This window comes from Bison bison, unplaced genomic scaffold, assembly GCF_000754665.1.
Source record: "Bison bison bison isolate TAMUID 2011002044 unplaced genomic scaffold, Bison_UMD1.0 scf7180017864451, whole genome shotgun sequence".
In the NCBI taxonomy this organism is placed as follows: domain Eukaryota; kingdom Metazoa; phylum Chordata; class Mammalia; order Artiodactyla; family Bovidae; genus Bison; species Bison bison.
The window spans coordinates 8770278-8789358 of record NW_011495013.1 but is presented as its reverse complement, the minus strand read 5'-3'; the positions used below and the strand labels follow the sequence as shown (position 1 = coordinate 8789358).

At 40.0% G+C, this 19081-nt stretch overlaps 1 protein-coding gene across 3 annotated transcripts in view; it reads right to left on the bottom strand.

The window, feature by feature from the left end:
- Window positions 1–19081, bottom strand: part of DCUN1D4 (DCN1, defective in cullin neddylation 1, domain containing 4) — a 70682-nt gene that overhangs the window by 21762 nt on the left and 29839 nt on the right. For 2 of the 3 annotated variants that reach the window (XM_010858916.1, XM_010858915.1), the window contains exons 4-7: window positions 17992–18106; window positions 14868–14959; window positions 7487–7557; window positions 2693–2784 (exon numbers count right to left, since the gene is read on the bottom strand). In XM_010858916.1, coding sequence (XP_010857218.1) covers window positions 2693–2784; window positions 7487–7557; window positions 14868–14959; window positions 17992–18062 — 326 coding nt within the window. In that variant the 5' untranslated portion in view covers window positions 18063–18106. Of the gene's footprint in view, window positions 1–2692; window positions 2785–7486; window positions 7558–14867; window positions 14960–17673; window positions 17711–17991; window positions 18107–19081 lie in introns of those variants that run through there. The other variant, XM_010858914.1, reaches the window with a different exon arrangement.

Genomic DNA, 19081 nt, shown 5'->3' with positions numbered 1-19081 from the left:
CTTCTTGGTTTTAGGGACACTACCAGAGACATCCAGGAAGTGGCAGATTCAAAACTCCCTGGTTCTAAAACCCCTGGGCTTCCTATTTCTAGCATGCACCCACAGTACAGTAACTTCAAAAAAAAAGTCTTTTTTTTACGCTTTAATTTCCTCTTGAGTCCAAAAAAGTTCACTTGACAGGTTTAATAAACCCAAAATGAGAAAAAAGGAAAAAATTCCAAATAGAAGACAAAATAGATCATTCAAAAGATGGACTATTTTCCATCTTTAGAAGACATAAAAGACTGGCCTCTGAGTTTTCTTATTTATTGGGTGCAAATACCTTATAAATACAAGTAGCATAAACAGAAGTGACCTTATTACTTTTGGATGTTTTGGCTGAACACTGCTTCCAAGCTCCTACCTCAAATGGACTTTGTCTTGTTCCTGGCTTTTGTTTCCCCAGGACCTAGAATTCCGTGCTTGGCACATCACTGCCACTCAAATATTTGCTGAACAAATGATAGATTTAGGGAGGCACGAGGGAGAGGGGGGTGGAAATTCATAAAACTTGAAACTGCACTATTTTTGAACTACAAAGAACCTTAGAGGTTATTGTAAGTAATCATCTTCACCTCACTGATGAGGAAACTTACTCTCAGAGTTTCACATCACAAAAAGGAAGAAGATTCCTCTTTTTTTTTGCAGTGAATCAGGTTTGTTACTACACATTAAATCTCAAGGACTGAGTGGCAGCACTCTCTGGGAATCCACCTGCACCACTTGTGTCACACAAAGCATCAAGCAGAGTTCCCAACAAAGCGCTTGTGGAGCACCCCCTACCCCGAGAGCATACACGCACGGCTTCTTTCAGGAAACCGCAAAGTTCAGTTCCCAGACAACGTGATCCTCAAAACATGAGCAAGGCCTTGCACTGGGTAATATTCTTCTGTAAAGGCAAACGTAAAAACAAACCTAGAACTACATAAAAATGGGAAATTATACCCTCTTAAGACAAATGAAAATGTGCCTGAAAAAATGCTGATGATACCTCCTCTAAAGCCTTGAATAAAATCTTGATTTAACCTTGCATTCATCATTACAAGGGTACTTAAAAAGGAGCAGCCATCCTGTGTTCTATCCGGAAAGCAACAGAAAGAGGCAGCGAGGAAAACGATGCAAGAGTTAGTAGGCTTAACATCATGAGGAGATGTTTCTCAACAGGACGAACACAATCCTATGAGATCCCAGAGACTTAACCCCAAAATTCTAGAGCATGCTGAGCAAAGTGTATTTGCAAAAGGGTGATTTGGCTTTTACCTAAAATGCATGTGTCATCAGATAATAGTTGTTAGAGGAAGAATGTGACCGAAGAATCAGAAGTCCTAGGTTTTCTTCCTACCCCTAATCCCATCACAAATCACATACCCCTTTGAAACCTCTGTCTCCTCAATTGTAAAATGGACAGGATGACGTCTGATCTGTCAAGGTAGGTGTGAGGATCAAATAAGAGAACAGTGAAAAGGCCTCATAAAAGTGTACTAAAGCACAGTGAAAATAAAGTACTGTTACCAACGACAAAGGGACAATGATATTAAAAGTTGACAAATTTCTAAATTATTTAAATAAAACCAGTAAGCCACTCAATTCCAATTTTAATACAAGTCTATTATTCCTACTTAAAGTAAAAAGAAAAAGCCATTCCAAGTACTTTAGATCAGTTATTCAATACTATCCCAAGAATTAGCACTTCCTCTTTTAATATCATTTGAAATGTTGCATCATTCACCTCATTTGTATCTTTCAGTGGATAAAAGAATGACAATTTATGTTTTCCTGAGTGAAACTCTTAGCAAACACACACACATAAACACACACACAGACATACATGCATGTAAGCACAAAGGGAATACATAAAACCACTGATTTTTTCCTCAACTCTGCACCAAGTAACATAAACAGAATCTTTATTATTATTAATTTTTAATCACTAGAGTAATAAAATTTTAAATTTTCACAAAGCTAATGTGAGAATATATTGAATAAAAGATAAATATCTTCACTTGTAAGTTACACTTCACTCAACTGTTTTCACTAACTATAAACCAGATGCTAACACTATGATTTTAAACCTATGCTGTCGAACATGGTAGCCACTAAACATATACAGCAACTGGGCACCTGAAATGCAGCTAATGAAGACTGAGATGTATCATAAATGTAAAATATACACCAGATTTCGAAGATTCAATATGAAAAAAAAAGTAAAATCGCTCAGTGATTTTTAAAATATTGATTAATGTTAGGATGATAGTATTTTGGATATTCTGGGTTAAGTAAAATACATTAAAATAAATTTTACCTGTTTCTTTTTCCTTTTTTTAATGTGGCTATTAGAAAATTTTAAATTATATAATGTGGCTCACATATATGAGAAAAGGATGATCCATTTCTATTGAGCTGCTCTAGAAGAATACTAAAATAAACAGTGTACATTATATAAAAACTTCAATTGCTAAAATTTATCCATAATAGCCCTCTCCTCCACATATGAAAATGGGGCTTGGTCTTCATACCTGTAACCACAGATGAAGCCTGCCCAGACCCCCAAGGGGTCACCCAACCCAGATGAGGTACCAGAGGGAGGCCATCAGCCAGGGGAGAGCAAGGACCCCCACTCCCATCCCCATCCCAGGGCAGCCTCAGGACTTACTGTAGAGAAGTCATTCCTTTTAACCATTCCTGTAGAGTAAAATAACCCATATTTTGTGCATCCAATTTCCAAGCTAGGACAAGCATAACTACCTGTTTAAAACAAAACAAAGCAGAAAGACCAATCAAATCAGGAGAATAGATCTCAGCAATTAAATACATTAACATCACACCAAATGTTCACAGTAGTTTAGTCACTGAAATATGAACAGGGTAACTCGAAAATGAGTTTTAATTTGGCAAACATCTAGAAGTTTGATAATTCAGTCTGCTGATAACGGTTTGGATACACGTGACTTCTGTTGATGCCTGATGGTGAAAGTATAAAGGGATTAACCTCTCCAAAGGCTGGCTCTGCAGTATCAAAACTGGAACCAGCAGTTCCACTTATGGAAGTTATCTCATAGATACACCTACACATGTACACAAAGCTGAACAGGCATCAAGACTTCCTACAGGACCATTTGTAGTAGTAAAAGACTGAGAACCACCAAATACCTGCTAGTAAGGGACGACTTAATACACCTTTGCTAAACACATTCTATACAAAGGAAAACCATGTCACTATTGAGACAAATGAAGTGGAGCCATCAACACAAATATGGAACAGTTTCCAAGACTTGAGTGAAAATGAAGAGAGACGCGCAGAACAGAGTGTTAAAACCCAACAGGTAGGTGGTGGGACAGACAGTGGACATATCTGTAAATTCAACTCTAAAGGGGGGAAGATGATTTTAATGTAGCCCAACATTCCCTGGTGGCTCAGACGGTAAAGCATCTGCCTGCAACGCGGGAGACCTGGGTTCGACTCCTGGGTCACGAAGATCCCCTGGCAAAGGAAATGGCAATCCACTCCAGCACTCTTGCCTGGAAAATCCCATGGACGGAGGAGCCTGATAGGCTACAGTCCATGGGGTCACAAAGAGTCGGACACGACTGAGCGACTTCCCTTTCACTTTCTTTCACTTTCCCAACATTCCACTTCTATGGCGCTGTGCCTGCAACAAGCACAGGTTGAACAGATTGCCACTCAGTCACTTCTCAGTGGGCACCATCCTTGCCTTTAGTGGGTCTTCTGAAACTCTGCTGATGTGAGCAACTGTGACAACTGGTTTGTGGCACTGCTCATCACTTTTTCACTTAGATGTTTTAGAAAAAAGGGTGGCACCAAGATAGTTATGGAGAGTTTAATAAATACCTGAAGGTATAAAAGACAAAATTACATTTTGAAGATGCCTCCAGCTGCAAGCTCTTTGGGGTTCTTACACAAGGACAGAGCTGAGGCCTTCTAGATTAGGGAGAGAGGAGGAAGCCCTCCCACCTCATCTACCTCAAGACCCAAGGCAAGATGAGGAGTAACTTAAAAACAAAGCATGCCATTCCTGGAGAGGTGACGAAGCAGGATGGGGCCTTCCTAGGACCAGCCTGCCACTCTGCAAGGCTGGCAATCTCTGGATAGTCACTCATACAGAAGGGAGCTCGAGTTCTCAACTGGAGAGCACACATACCCTGAACGGCTATATGTCTATTTGTTGTAATAAAAAAAAAGGGCAATGGGAAGAAAATACATGTTCCTATAATACAGTTGGCTGGGGACAAGCAAACGTGGCATTTGGCAGGTAATCTCATTTCTTTACACCATAAGAACTGCCCCACACCATTAAACTACAATCTGGGTCAGACGGTGCCCAACTGGGTCAGATGATGGTGATAATGAGAGGAAATCAGGGTGATATAACATAAAAAAATGAGGCAAGCAAAGACATGGAAGCAACCTAAATGTCCACAAACAAGGGAATGGACAAAGAAGACGTGGTACATATACACTTTCTAATTCAAACCTGATATGTTCTCAAACAGTATCTATACTCAATCTTCTATTAGAAAGATTAATTAATTAATTAATTCTGCATAAACACTTGTTAAGTTAAAAAAAAACAAAACAGTTATGGCAAAGGAACACACACACACAGTATGCATGTAATGAGGCCAAACAGCCAAAGCAGTTGTCACAATGGGAATTTCTTTACACAAAACAGACCTCTCCCTAGGACAGCCAAGAAGAAGCTAACTAAAGAACTTCATCGTTACCTTAGTAAATGAAAGCTGACCTGAATTTTACAAGCCTGCTTAAATTTCATAAGCTATAAATATCAGGCAAGGGGAGGATTTTAAATACTTAGAAGTGCTCACTTATCAATATAGATAAGCCTTTAAAAAAAATATTTCAGTGTTTGTTTTTCAAACAATTTCTAAAACTGGGATGCATCCATACCTGATGGCTTATCAGATTTACTTAACATTTTTCCCTTTAAGTGATGAATAAAATAATAAAATTTCTATTAGTGGCATCTTAAATTGAAATACAATAATAAATACTTTGGAATAATAGTCTGAATTGGGTCTTTTAGTCTTCTATGTGATTCAACATTTCAAGATTATTTATATTCCTACAGAAATGGAGAACCAAAGACTCATCATTACCAAAAAAGATAATAATAGCAACTATTTTTTTATTGAGTTCTGGTATTTGGGGGCTTCCCAGGTGGCGCCATTGGTAAAAGAATCCACCTGCTAACGCAGGAGATCAGGGTTTGATCCCTGGGTTGGGAAGATCCTCTAGAGTAGGAAATGGCAACCCACTCCAGTATTCTTGTCTGGAAAATTCCATGGACACAGGAGCCTGGCGGGCTACAGTCCAATGGGGCCACAAAAAGTCGGACACGATTAAGCGACTGACACACACACTCACTGGTATCTGGGGGTGAGGAACTTTAAAGAGCTGGGCCTTGCTAGTTTTTTGCTTAGAAACAGCTGCAGCACTCCTCCCACCCAATAGGCCTTTCTCCCCTGAGAGCAGATGCCCACTTAATCCCTCTGACACCTGCGGCCTGACACCTCCCAATCTCCCCACCATCAGGCCCTGCTGCCCACCCCCCAGATACATGCTGACTGCCGTTCCCTGGGTAGAAACTTGGGACTCCTCTGAGCCAGCTCACTCTCGCCCCTCTTATACTACCCTCCAGAAAACACTTGTCAACCTTAGCTCATTCCCTGTCAGAAAACTTCCTTCTTGAAGTCAGTGAAATGTTCTTTTCTGTCTACGTTCTTTTCTGGCTATGGACCAGATTAAGCACAACACTACTGACCCAGCTGTCCCCAAACCTTTGCACCAATCTGAATAATGTATCAAGACATCTGAACTAGAAAGATGGCTTAAAACTCAACATTCATGGTATCCATTCCCATCACTCCATGACAAACAGATGAGGGAAAAGATGACAGATTTTACTTCCTTAGGCTCCAAAATCACTGTGGACAGTGACTGCAGCCATGAAACTAAGACGCTTGCTCACAGGACGGAAAGCTATGACGAACCCAGACAGCATATTAAAAAGCAGATATCACTTTGCTAACAAAGTTCTGAACAGACAAAGCTATGGTTTTTCCAGTAGTCATGTACAGATGTGAGTTGGACCATAAAGAAGGCTGAGCACCAAAGAATTGATGCCTTTGAATTGTGGTGCTGGAGAAGACTCTTGAGAGTCCCTTGAACTACAAGATCAAACCAATCAATCCTAAAGGAAATCAACCCTGAATATTCATTGGAAGGACTGAAGCTCCAAAACTTTGGCCACCTAATGCAGAGCCCACTCACTGGAAAAGACCCTGATGCTAGGAAAAACTGACAGCAAAAGGAGAAGAGGGCAGCAGAGGATGTGATGGTTAGACAGCATCATCAACCTGACAGACACAAATCTGAGCAAACTCCAGGCGATAGTGAAGGACAGGGAAGCCTGGCATGCTGCAGTCCATGGTGTCGCAAAGAGCTGGACATGACTTAGCAACTGAACAACAACTTGAACTAGATCACATTCAAATTAAAAATACAAGGCAAAAATCAGTCCAAAGGCTCTTTAGAAAATTTAAAGTGTTACTGGGAGGAAGCGGGGAAGATGTAAGGCATAGAAATGGTAACAAAAAATGTTTAATAAAATTTCTTTGTGAAATCTCCAGGAGCATGACCTATCAGCATGGGCACCAGGTTATCTCACCAATACTCTGATGAAAGGGACGATCCCTTGGGAGCTCTACCAGCGTATAAATTCATTGAGGATGTAAGAAGTATTTGTTAAACTGGGGGCTGTAATATTAAACTGTACAGCTAATGAGCCAGGGCATTTATATACTTTTTCATTTTACAGTAAGACAGATGTGGGAATAGGAAAAATATTCAATAATAACATGATGATAAGAATTAGGCAAAAATAATTAAGCATGTAAAAAACTTCTAATTGAATTTTTTAAGGGAAATACTTTGGGCTTTTACACTAAAAATCAATCACTTTCCAAGCTAAATTCAACTGGAAGTGAAAGCTGTGAAAAATCCTTGATAATTACAACCTATTCAAAACTCTTATAAATAATTAATTATTCAAAGTCCTGGACAAACTCTACATTAGGCTGGAACAACCTCAGAGGAGGACAGACACAGTGCCACCAGTCCCCAGTTATGTGTCATCGGAGGTCCACACGCGCACTCCACTTTTTAAACGTCTAGTTCAGTTACTTGATCAGTGAAATTAAGAAATTAAATGAGAAAAAAAATGACTAACAGTAGTTATACCATATCAACTGCAAAAAAAGTTCTGCTTTACAAACCAATTCAGAATGGTACTTATTTCTTAGATTGCCTCATAAAAACTAACATATCCTTACTTCTTCACTGTTGCATTATTTGTTGAGAGACAAAATCAGATCAACTGATTTGCCCAAATTAGTAAGTTAGACTTACATTTTCTGGCTCGACACCAATGTCTTCACAGAATTTCTCCATGCCCTCAGGACCTACAACATCATCAGTACCTGTGATGAAATGCAATTTATATAAAGTAAATCTAACCATGTACAGATACTATTACTACTACTGTAGCATTATACTGTTAAAATACTTATTATTAAGATCAAATAACACCTAAAGACCATAAACTCTTTCTGAAGGAAGAAATTACCAAGTGTAAGTTGAAAAATATTCTAGAATTTAAGTTCTATCTTTAAAGGATTCTGCTTTGCACAATCATTTACATCAATTTATGGCCAAGTCCTTCAACCTACAAATAGATGTACATATAATTGATATCTAAAGATAAGGTTATAGGTATTCAATTTCTATTCTTTAAAGTAGCTTATAAATCTCTATTCTTATTTTGATAATAATTTCAACACATAAAATAAATTTTGGAAACACAGTAAAAAACCACCTAATATTCTTTATAAAATTAACTGGGAAGTAATATAATTGTCTCTTTTACACAGAAAAAAAAAAATCAAGCAGTCTTTTTGTTCTACACAAGGCAATAGCCCTTTTTTCACACTCCATGTTAGCTCTCTCTCTTCCTGAAAGAAATATCCACACATCCCAGCTCTATTGCATCCCCACTCATTCTTCAACCACAGCAACTGTTTTCTGTTCCTCTCCCTCCATGGAAACTCCCCTTGCCAAGGCCACCCATCAGCTCTAATTACCACATCCAACAGACACAGTCCGTCTCTGTTTTATGTGGCTTCCCTGGAGTAGCTGGGATTATCCTTCCGTAGTGTCTCAACCCGGGTCACCACCTGAAACGGAAGGCCTCATCCCGCAGCACCCTTCTACATTCTCAAGAGTCAATCAGTGATCCAGTGTGCTGCCAATTTTACTTTCCAAATATTTCTTAACTGCTGACTTATCATGCAGACGTCACTCTCTCACTTAGATGACCACAGCAGTACCCTCGGGGTCTCCCTATTTCCAGAGCCTCACCCTGCTCTGACTCACCCTGCACACAGCCACCTGGAGGGTCCACCTCAAACATAAACTCCATCCTAGCTTAAAATCCTTTGATTTTAAACTCCCTGCTATCTATGGATGAAGGCCAAAGTCTCTGGCATATCAAATAAGGTTATGATCTATAGCCACCCTTCCTCTTCAGCCTCGTAACTTTCCACCTTCAAATCAAGTTTCCTGGAAATAAAAGAATCAAATAAATATTGCTGAATGAATAAAAATTAGGATCCAGAAATACCGACCCATGGTTTGCTCCGCACACACACCCTGACATGTGGCACTACTGCATGGTACTACACGGGGTACTACTTGTGGGGCCTCAGTCCATCTCCCTCTCCCCTCTTCTCATGTGAGCTCCTTCCATCTTGAAGATGGGAACCATACAGGCAGTCTTCCCAACTTCCCCACCCCCGCCAATGGAGGCCAGGCCAGGCAGTCCCCATGCAATGCTAGGAATGCTGTACCCACATTTGCATCAAGTCCCAGCTCATTTACCTTCCCTTCTAAATTCCAACAGAGTAAGAGCTATTTATTCTTCTTATAATCTCAACCTACTACCCTGGCATGAAGTAGTTGCTCCATAAATTTTATTGAATGAATGGATGGATATCAGAATACAAAAATCATTCTACAATCTTCCATAGCCTTCAGATGTACCAAGCTGCCAAGATCAGCAGAATCCATCTAAATGCCTTTGTTATTCAAATATTATCAACTGGGCACATCCTGGAGCTATCACTGTAGAAGTAGCTGATGAGGTCCCTGCCCACCAAGATTGGAAATAAAGCACAAGAGTAATTTCAATACAAAGTAATAACTAGATCACAAAGTATAAGGTGGTTAGTCTCAACAAAGCGTGACAATTAAATCCACCTTGCATGCTTATCGGTCAGTCCTGTGTCACTTTTCTCTCTTCTAGTCCTTGGCTTCTCTTAAAATCCAAACTCGGGCTCTTCCACATAATCTAGCCAGAGCAAATACTTTTTCTGCCTGCTTTATTTTCCTTTTAATCACAAATGTGTTATTTTATCACAAATAATTTCGTTTCACATAATTCAAATCTGTTACCTTTTTTGGGACTTTTTTTTTTTCTCCTTTTGTTTTACATGTTTTTCAATGTATCCTTAATTTTGTCTTATTACAGGAAAATCAAATAAGACTTTACTTAATTTTTAATTTAGTTTTTTGGGCAACATTAATACATACAATGATATGAAATTTCAATTAAAAGTAAAACTGAAAATAAAAGTGCTAAAAAAGCAAAAGTTTTCCTTCTAACCTTTCCCTACACCCCAGAAGAATTTCTTTAAAAATCCTTCCTCAAATGAGCTATTTTATAGAATTTTAGCCACAGTAAATATATACATATTTATTTCTATAAGTTTTTCAGGCATTTCTCTTTGGCCTCCAGGTGCCCAACAATCATTTCATCTTCAATGAATGATTGTTTTTGCCTCCTCCTTCCCTGTATTTATGCCCCTTCTTTCTCTTATCTAACAAGATTAGCTAATAATCTCCCAAAACAATGGCAAATAAGAAAGAGTGAGAATGGGCACCCTCTCCTCAGTCTTGACTCAAGTGGGAGTACAGCTGGCATTTTACCATTTGGGTCTGTGTGTGCACATGGGCTTCCCAGGTGTCCCAGTGGTAAAGAATCTGCCTGCCAAGGCAGAAGACCCGGCTTCAATCCCTGGCTTGGGAAGACCCCCTGGAGGAAATGGCAACTCACTCCAGTATCTTTGCCTGGAAAATCCCATGAACAGAGGAGCCTGGTGGGCAACAGTCCATGAGGTCACAAAGAGTCAGACACAACTGAGTGACTATACCACGTATATATGCATGTGTGTGCCTATACCTACATGTGCACACTCATGTATATTATACAAATGATACATGAATACATTCATATGGTGAAACGTTCAAACAGAGAAGTCCAAGTGAAGTAAAGAGAAAGCTTGCCTTCCTCTTCTCCTTACCAGGCAGGCATGTATACTCTTGGGCCACTTTGCTATGTATTTGTGTATGTGCAAATATATAGTGAGATGTGGTTCTGAACTTGTTTATCTACACACATGCTTCAGACCGTATCCTGCTTTATTTTACCATCTGGTAATATTCCTGTGTAAACACCCAGCTGATATTCTGTACACTACTCCACTGTAGGTCACTGTGTGTGTGAATTCCATGTTTTTTAGTCCCTACCCTCATTCCACTACCGTTAAGTATTTGAGCTATGAGATTAAAGAGCAATGATATCCGATGGAAGTATCCATCTATTTCTAGCCTGCTAAGAGGTTCTGTTTGTAGGAACAGATGAGTTTTTAGTATCTACTGACAGGACTCACTGGAAGGTGGTTACACAAAGCTGAGGGGAAAAAAGGCACTTCACAATCTTAAAAAATTTTTGTCTTTGGTTTCTATACTTTGTGATCTAAAAAAAAAACCTCTTTCTCTGCTACCTATTCCTGAGCCTGGCAAGCCACCTGCCCTTCCCCTGCCTGGGCACAGGGCCTGGGGGTCTCCCAGCTGGCTGTCCCACTCATACCCTCTCCAACCCCACCTCCCCTCCCTGTCAATGCTCATCACAGTGATGGCGCTTCTCCATTTGTCTGTTTACCACACAACAAAATGAGCTCAAGCACAGCACTTCGACCATCCACACGCACTCCATAGCCTGGCATGCAGCAGGCCCTCAAAGGTTTGCTGAGGTACCCTGGGCAGTGGTGACATTAAGTTTCCTATGCTTTTTTCTTTTTTTTCACATTTTATGCAATGCCATATGCATCTGTGTATTTTATAAAAAACAAGGTTTTAACAGCATGGTTTGCAATGGCATGACTCATATTACTTTAATATTTTATCCTAAAAAAATTAAAACAGAGCTTATCAGTCAACATTACTTAAAGGCTACCCATAATCCTGTTATCTCCAATAACTTTTCCTTTTTTCTCATTATCATTCCCATGCACACATTTAGATCTATTTGTAATCACACTGTTCATTGGGCTTATGGGTGTACTGACACTATCATTTATCTGTAGAACTGAGCAATCTTAATCTAACAAAAGGGCTTCCCAGGTGGCTCAGCGGTAAAGAATCCTCCTGCAATGCAGGAGACACAGGTTCAGTCCCTGGGTTGGGAAGATCCCCTGGAGAAGGAAATGGCAACACATTCCAGTATTCTTGCCTGGGAAATCCCATGGACAGAGAAGCCTGGCGGGGAATAGTGCATGGGATCACAAAAGAAATCAGACATGACTTAGCGAATAAACAACAATCTAACAAACAGGCCACTCGCTAACACAAAGTAGATTAAAAGTAGGTTTGAGGGAGATGGTTTAAAAGCTATGGAATGCCGCAGTGATATGATACTAGAGGTCATTTAGAAGGTAGATATACTGACAATAATCTAGAAAACAGCAGTCCTCCCACTTTCACGGCTATTTTAAGTAGGGGCTCCTACCTAAATATATTTAACCTTTTCATGACGGCCCAAGACCATCATAGCAGTTTCCATAATCGCACCACGCTGCATCACTGGGGCGAAAGGGGCCGCTCTGTCTCCTTCACCCACAGCCCACTGCTCCTGACCCCCAGCCCCACTCTGCTAAACCAAAACACAGCTCTGCTACAGGACCTAATTCAAAGTAGAGATGAAGAGCCTACAATCAGGACTTGCAGAACTTTTACAACTCACATGTGTGAGCTTCAGTGTGACTTAAATGTTGGCACTTGGGTACCTGCTCTCACCTCTTATTCTTAGATATATTTCAGAGGGTGAAAGCTATTAGATAAATTATTTATGTATAGCTGGTTATTTTAATGAAAAAGAAATGAGATTCCAGCTTCAGACAGAGGTCTAAACAAGACACTCCCCCAATCTTGCCCTCAGCAACACTTTCTAAAGTCAGAGGACTAGAGTACCACAGCACCAAAGTGAGTAAACCTATAACCACAGAGAACAGGACAAGAGCCCCAGTTGAGGGAGTTTCATTTATCAAATCTCTGAGAATCAGAAACTGAGTTGACAGGAATTTTAAAAGCCAAGAGGCTGTATCCTAAGAGGTGCAAAGGAGGGCTAGGCTCAGGCTACAGGAGGGCAGAGGGCAGAGGTCAGGGCAAGAGGTGGAGCTGAGAGCTCTGGGAAGAACGAAGGTCCATCTGTGTCATGGGACTGCATGGCCAAGGTCCCCTACCACCCTCCCCTCCACTCTGTTCAGTGTAGGGGTCAACCCACAGCAGGTGGCTATCTCCCAGGGACACAATCATCCCACAGGGGAGGGCCCTCATCCAGGCACTGGGGCCCGCACCTCACTCTCTGTTCCCAGACTGGCCCGGAGCACAGCCTGTCAACCTTCCTGGGGCCCCTCACCATGTGCTTTTCCTGAACAATACTGATCTACAGTTTTTATTCATGTGGTTGGGATATTACAAAATGAAAGCAGGTACCAGGTGGAGATTTAGTTATTCCCAATTTCAAGCCATTTTTCCTGATGAGATACAAAAGAAAAGGGAGGGGGGTATAAAAATAGGGAGCCATACCACAGAAACTTCTTGCAGTAATGAACCCCACAACGAATCACCTGGCAGGGGTCTCAAGGAACCTAAAGAATGCAGCTTAATCTTTATCCCAAATGTCACCTTTTTGAACCAGAGAAGAGCAATCAAGAAGGAAAAACTGTACTGTTTCCTTTTAAAGGAAAACAGAAGTGTGGCTTTTACTATGGAAAAATTTATATTTGCTTATAAAGGACATAACAGTATCAAAATGGCTGTACGATGGTGGTGGGATTAAGTGTACTTTTTCTGTTTAAACTTTCCTTCTTATAATACATGTCATAAAAATAAATGTGAACCAATATAAGAAAGCAAGAGATTTTCGTAATCAAAGTGACAGGAACACGAGAAAATGCTCCATCACTCAGACCCAAGTACTAAACACCTGGAAACGTGCCGACTACTTTGACTAGGAACAAAGTGTCTTCAAGAGAGTCATGCTTTCAAGATGTAAACATGAAAAACAGATAAATTCTAATACCATGTGTGTTTACACAATGTGTCCATCCCTGCAAATAAAACCCAGCTCAAATTAGTTCAAGTGATGAAAGAGAATTCACTAGAAAGACACTGGGGTAGCTCACAAAAATCCAAAAGACTACAGGAAATCAGGGTCACATCCTTTCAAGTCTACCACAAGAAGAGAAAGACGCTCTTCTTCCAGTTTCAATCGGAAAACCCCAGGACATTTTCTCTGATGGTCCTGATCTGGGTTACCTGCCAGCCCCAGGAACAATCTTTGTGGCCAAAGAGGGCAAGACTTTTATCAGAAAAACGTGGGGTAGGAGGAAAACACTGGCCTCAGGAAGAATTCTCATTTTGATACCCAAGAAAAGGACATCAAAACCAGTTATGAGCAATGTCCTTCCTGTAAGAGTACAAAGAAGGTTATTAAGCTAATTAATCTAAGAGATGTACCATTTGCTTGTCAAACGGAAAAGCGGAGAAAAACACTCCAGGCAAAGGGACCACTGTGAGTTAGCTGTCTTTTCTCCCGCAGGTAGTAGGGGTTTTTAAGTGGGGTTAAGGGTGTAATGGATCGTTAGGGAATGACATGTGTGATCTGCTCTTTTTTTTTTTTCTTCAAATTATAGACAACAGGCAACACACAGACCCTGATTGGGAGTAGAGACATATTGAGTAAATCGGTTTGAAGGTCATTGAACTGTCAAGTGGATACGTTATGATAGAAATCTGATGCGGAAGAGGAACGGTAAAATAGCCTTCAGTTCAAACTTGCCTGAAAGTTTTTTTTTCCCCTTTTTTACACCATACACAGCCAAAAAAACAAACAAACCTTTTATTTCAATATTATTCAACCAGTTATAATAAACTGCAAAAATGGGATTGTTTTTAAGATATTTTAAATGACAAAACCAACACTGTCTGCCAAATGATCTTTCAAAATAGAGACACGATGTAAGAAATCCCACTGCACCGCATAAAGGTTCAAAGCAACAAAGCCTATTTTAACTTGGATGCATGAACCATGCAGCCACCCCTTACCAGCATTTTCAACAGGTTTCCTAGCAATCCAGAGTACTTCTCCCAAGTACACTTCATCTTTTCAGTTCCCTTCTAGTGTTCTGAATTCTTTGGCTTAGCTGCTGGCTATAAATAGAACCTTTGGTGATTTGTTTCAACTGTGCTCCCTCTCAAAAACAGGAAGACACACATACACACAGACACACACACACCAAATTCGAAAAGTACTCATTTTTCAATTCTTTAGTTTCCTCTAAAGTACTCTGTATTTTTATGAGGCTCAGCCTTAGGTGATATGATTACCTACCTGCATATTCATAGAACCATTCTAAGCACCTCTTACTTGAAAAGGCTTCTTCTTCAGTCTTTATTCTAGTTGAATCATATTTTCTATACATGCTAGAAATTGAGAAAGGAGTTTTAGAAGTTATTTTAAGATACTGAGTTTTTTAAGTAACAGTTTTTATTCTTTTACCCAATAGATACCTAGTTAATAGGTATTTCACATGCATTTAGAATATTCCACTTCTTGCATCTGGAAGCTTCACCTTTATAGTTTTAAACACAGTCATACCTAGTATAGAATTAAATGGTAAGCTCTTAATATACGTTTTTCTCTGATGAACAAATAGCTAGTAAAAACTGAACAGAACAAGTATCTGATATACACCTTTCTACCTCTCCAGCCAGAACCAACTATAGAACAATAGTGAGATGTAGCAAGAAATGTCACTGGTGTTTTCTTCAACTGAAGACCCTAGAATTCAATCGTGTTCCTGAATTAAGTTCTCCTGATGCCCATGTCATCTGAGTCAGGCTGGGCACAGGGCACGGTCTAAGGAAGAACCTGGCAATAGGAGAGACCTCTAAGGAACTTGTTAAGCAAATGAAAAGAAACATCAAATTATGAACAAGCCTCCAGGGGAAAAAAAACCTCAGGAAAAAGAAATACAGAGAAATCCTGGCTCCTGCCCTTCTCCTGGCGTGTCCCATGTGGAACCAGTGCGTAAGCTGGAGAACTGAGTCAGCAAGCACAGGGCCTCCTCCTGCACTGCTGTGACCCTCGTCAGGAATTCCTTATCTCATGATGACATGGGGCTGAGGAACAAGACATTCCCTACTTGGGGAGGGGAAAAGAAGCAGTATCATTACAAATAGTGATTTCAACATAAAAGTTATAAGTTTTATCCCTTATTTATAATGAACATTTATGAATACAGCTTTTATTTACATAACATATAGTATTACACAGAATTCTTTTGAAGTGAGCATTTATTCATGATCGAGACTTTCACCAGGATATCTGTATATACTGCTAATTAGAGATTCTGGGTTTTCATACCAAAAAACCCCCCAAATATGTTATAGGGTATTAAGATACTGAAACCACAAACCACTAGTTTTGTATTTCCTCTATAAAAAGCAGCCATACCACCTGGAAACAAAGGTGGATACCGGCCAGGGGTTCAAAAAGATTTGCTCTAGTCCTGGGTTTGGACATTTCTATCTCAGCTCAAAGTCTGTAACTGGTCAATTAACTGGAGATCTATATAAGACTGTAATGTCTGAATTACTTGATAATATTCTACCTAAAAAAGGACACTGGAACAACACTCAGAAAAAAATAAATAATACATGTTACTACATGGAAGAATCTCAAAAAAACTATGCTAAGTTTAAAAAAAGAAAAAAGGGGCATTTCACACAAAGGTTCATTTATGTGAAATGTTCAGAAAAGGCAAATATGAAGACACAGAAAGTGAATTTGTGGTTCCCTGGGGCTGGGAATAAGGACAGACTGACTGTAAGTGGGCATCAAGGATCTAACTGGGGTGAAGAGAAATCTTCTAAAACTGGTTTTAGTGATGGTTGCAAAATTCTAACTTAAATTAGTAAAAGTACTAAGTTGTACACTTAAAACTGTACACATTGTGGTATGTAAATAAAGTTTTTCCAAAAAAGACCAAGAATGAAACTCAACTAAATCATCCAGCTATAGAATTAGCTCCCCATGCCCTGGGTGACCAATGAAATGCTATCAATGAGAGTACTTCATACCTTTCTGCAACTCAACTACCAGTTTTTTTGTGTGTATTAAAACACTGTATTTTAAGGAAACATAATTCTAGTTTTAAAAATAATAAGTGAGAAGAGGGGCATTATTTTATATTTTTGCAAATGCTTTAAAAATATGGCTTTATATTAGACTGTTCAGTTCTCATTATCTGTTTCTACATTCAGACTGTTGAGATATACTGTTCTGGTTGAATTAGTGAAGAAAATTCAGCCTTGTACAGACTTGAAACTGGCTTTATTACGCTAAAAGAATTTAGACAGTGAAAAAATAGTAAGTGCTACATACAGCCATGCTATGTGATAACTAGAATTTAACAATTCCTTGATAATCATATCTGTACCACCAAATGGTCAAGGAGCTTGGCTTCATAAAGCTGAATCACTGGTCGAAACGGTGTTGTTGATTACTGATTATCTTCTAAATCACGGCTACAGTTTTCTCAGATAATACTTTCCACTCATTTGAGATAGGAACAGTGACACGATTTTCATGTTCTCAGAGTCCATCTCTCTAACCCTCTAAGAGTTGTAGTATATGAAACATCACAGCAAGAAAGAAGCAGAAAGATCTCATCTGATCCCTCTGATTATCAATATGGCAATTCAGGCCACATCAGTGAAGTGAAATGACCTACACAGCCAGATGGAGGAAGATAGGAAAAGGCAGAAAAGATTAAAACTATGATGTTTGTTCATTGTTTAAAAAAGAGAGAGAGAACAAAAGTGGCCATTAAAATCTGGCTGAAAGAGTAAAAATGTCTAAAATAAGCAAACCTAACGGACCTTGGGAGTTACCAAAATTAGCAGATCACTTGTCTGAAAGAGAAGTGGTTTCAACAGTCTTGTTTTTCATGGTTCCTAACAAATCCTCACTCTTCAGAGAAGGAACGTCAGCTCAGCTAATATTCCAGGCAGGCTCAGAGCACTGGGGACAGGCAGCTCCCTTCAGCCACATCGCCCAGGTCCTTGTAAAAGCAGCTATGGGAATCCTGCTCCTGTTGCAGGTAGGGAAACCCTCTTAAAGAACAGATACATACCTATCCTGAGGTCCTCAACGGGCACAGACAGCAAGCCCTTAAAAGGAAAGAAAGAAACTCTACACCAGTTTTGGTGATCAATGGACTAAGATAAAACTTGAAATTTCTAAGAACCCAGATTACCTAATTCGTTTTTATTTCATGAACCCACACATTAAGTATCACGGAATAATTACACTTGGAAAGTTTGCCTGGCAGAACCAAAACAACATTCCAGTTGGCGCTCGTGTACTTGGAAGGCCCACATTGGGCTCATGGACCAGTGTGCCCCTTTGGCATGCATGCCATCAACGTGGATCCACCGTCTCTGCAACGTACCTATCGTGTCTACTTTTCTTGGCAGATAGATCATCTCCAGAAGCAGGTCTCCTCTTTTTCCTCGGCGGCATCACTTTACTAAAGCAGTCTGAAGAACTGCAAGACCGCAGACTTCCTACAAGACACAGTGAAGAACACAAAAGTAAGGACTGCCACGTCAAAACCCTTCTGAAGAACACCACCACTGAATGAAAAGCTTCCATGGTTTATGCTACAAAGGGTTTATATGTTACCTGTAAATGCTACAAGGTGAAACTATGGTTTTTAGTTCCTCTTTGAGAAAATGTTACACATACAATTTGGATTTTGGGCAAAAGCCTGACATGATCTTCAGCAAAACTTCCCTAGAACTTTTTAGCTTGTTTCGCCATTTGAAGAAGATTCTGGTCTTATGGTCAGAGTTTTCTGAGACATAACTTCAATTTGGTAAAAGATATTAAAAATGTAACACTATCACAGAACACCTGTTGAGACCTTACCGTGCACCAGGCCCTGCTCTTAACACTTACATGTGTGAACTCACTTAACTTCATGACAAGTTTATGAAAACAGAGTAATAATGCCTACGTAGATAAGAAAATGGAGGCAGAAAGAGGTCAGGTAAGTGGCAAAACTGGAATTCAAACCCAGACAGTCTCACTTCAGATTGTTTTAAATCACTGTAAATTAAAAGACAATTACAACCCTATCTTGGCCCAAGTACTAGCAGAGATATTACGTCATTGGTTCCCACAATAACCCTGCATGACACACAGGGCACGCACTGACAGATGGGAAAAGCTAAGGATCAGGCATTCAAGAGACGTCCCAAGGTCTTGGAAATGCTAAGTGGTAAGCTCTGGATGGTATCCTGCTCATCCGCTAGGGCCTTGGTGAGAGGCCTGGCCCTCAGAGAGCAGACACTAGGGGCCGAGTGCTCTGCACTCTGGGCATGACCTCCAGCTCCTCACCTGGTCATGTTGGCTTGGGCAGCCAATGACCTATCCTGGGTCTCTGGTTCACCATCTAAAAATGAGACCTTCTCAGCAGTGTTCTGAGGTAACTCTTTCTCAGGAGTTTTCTGAGGGAAAAACATCCACTCAGCAAGGGC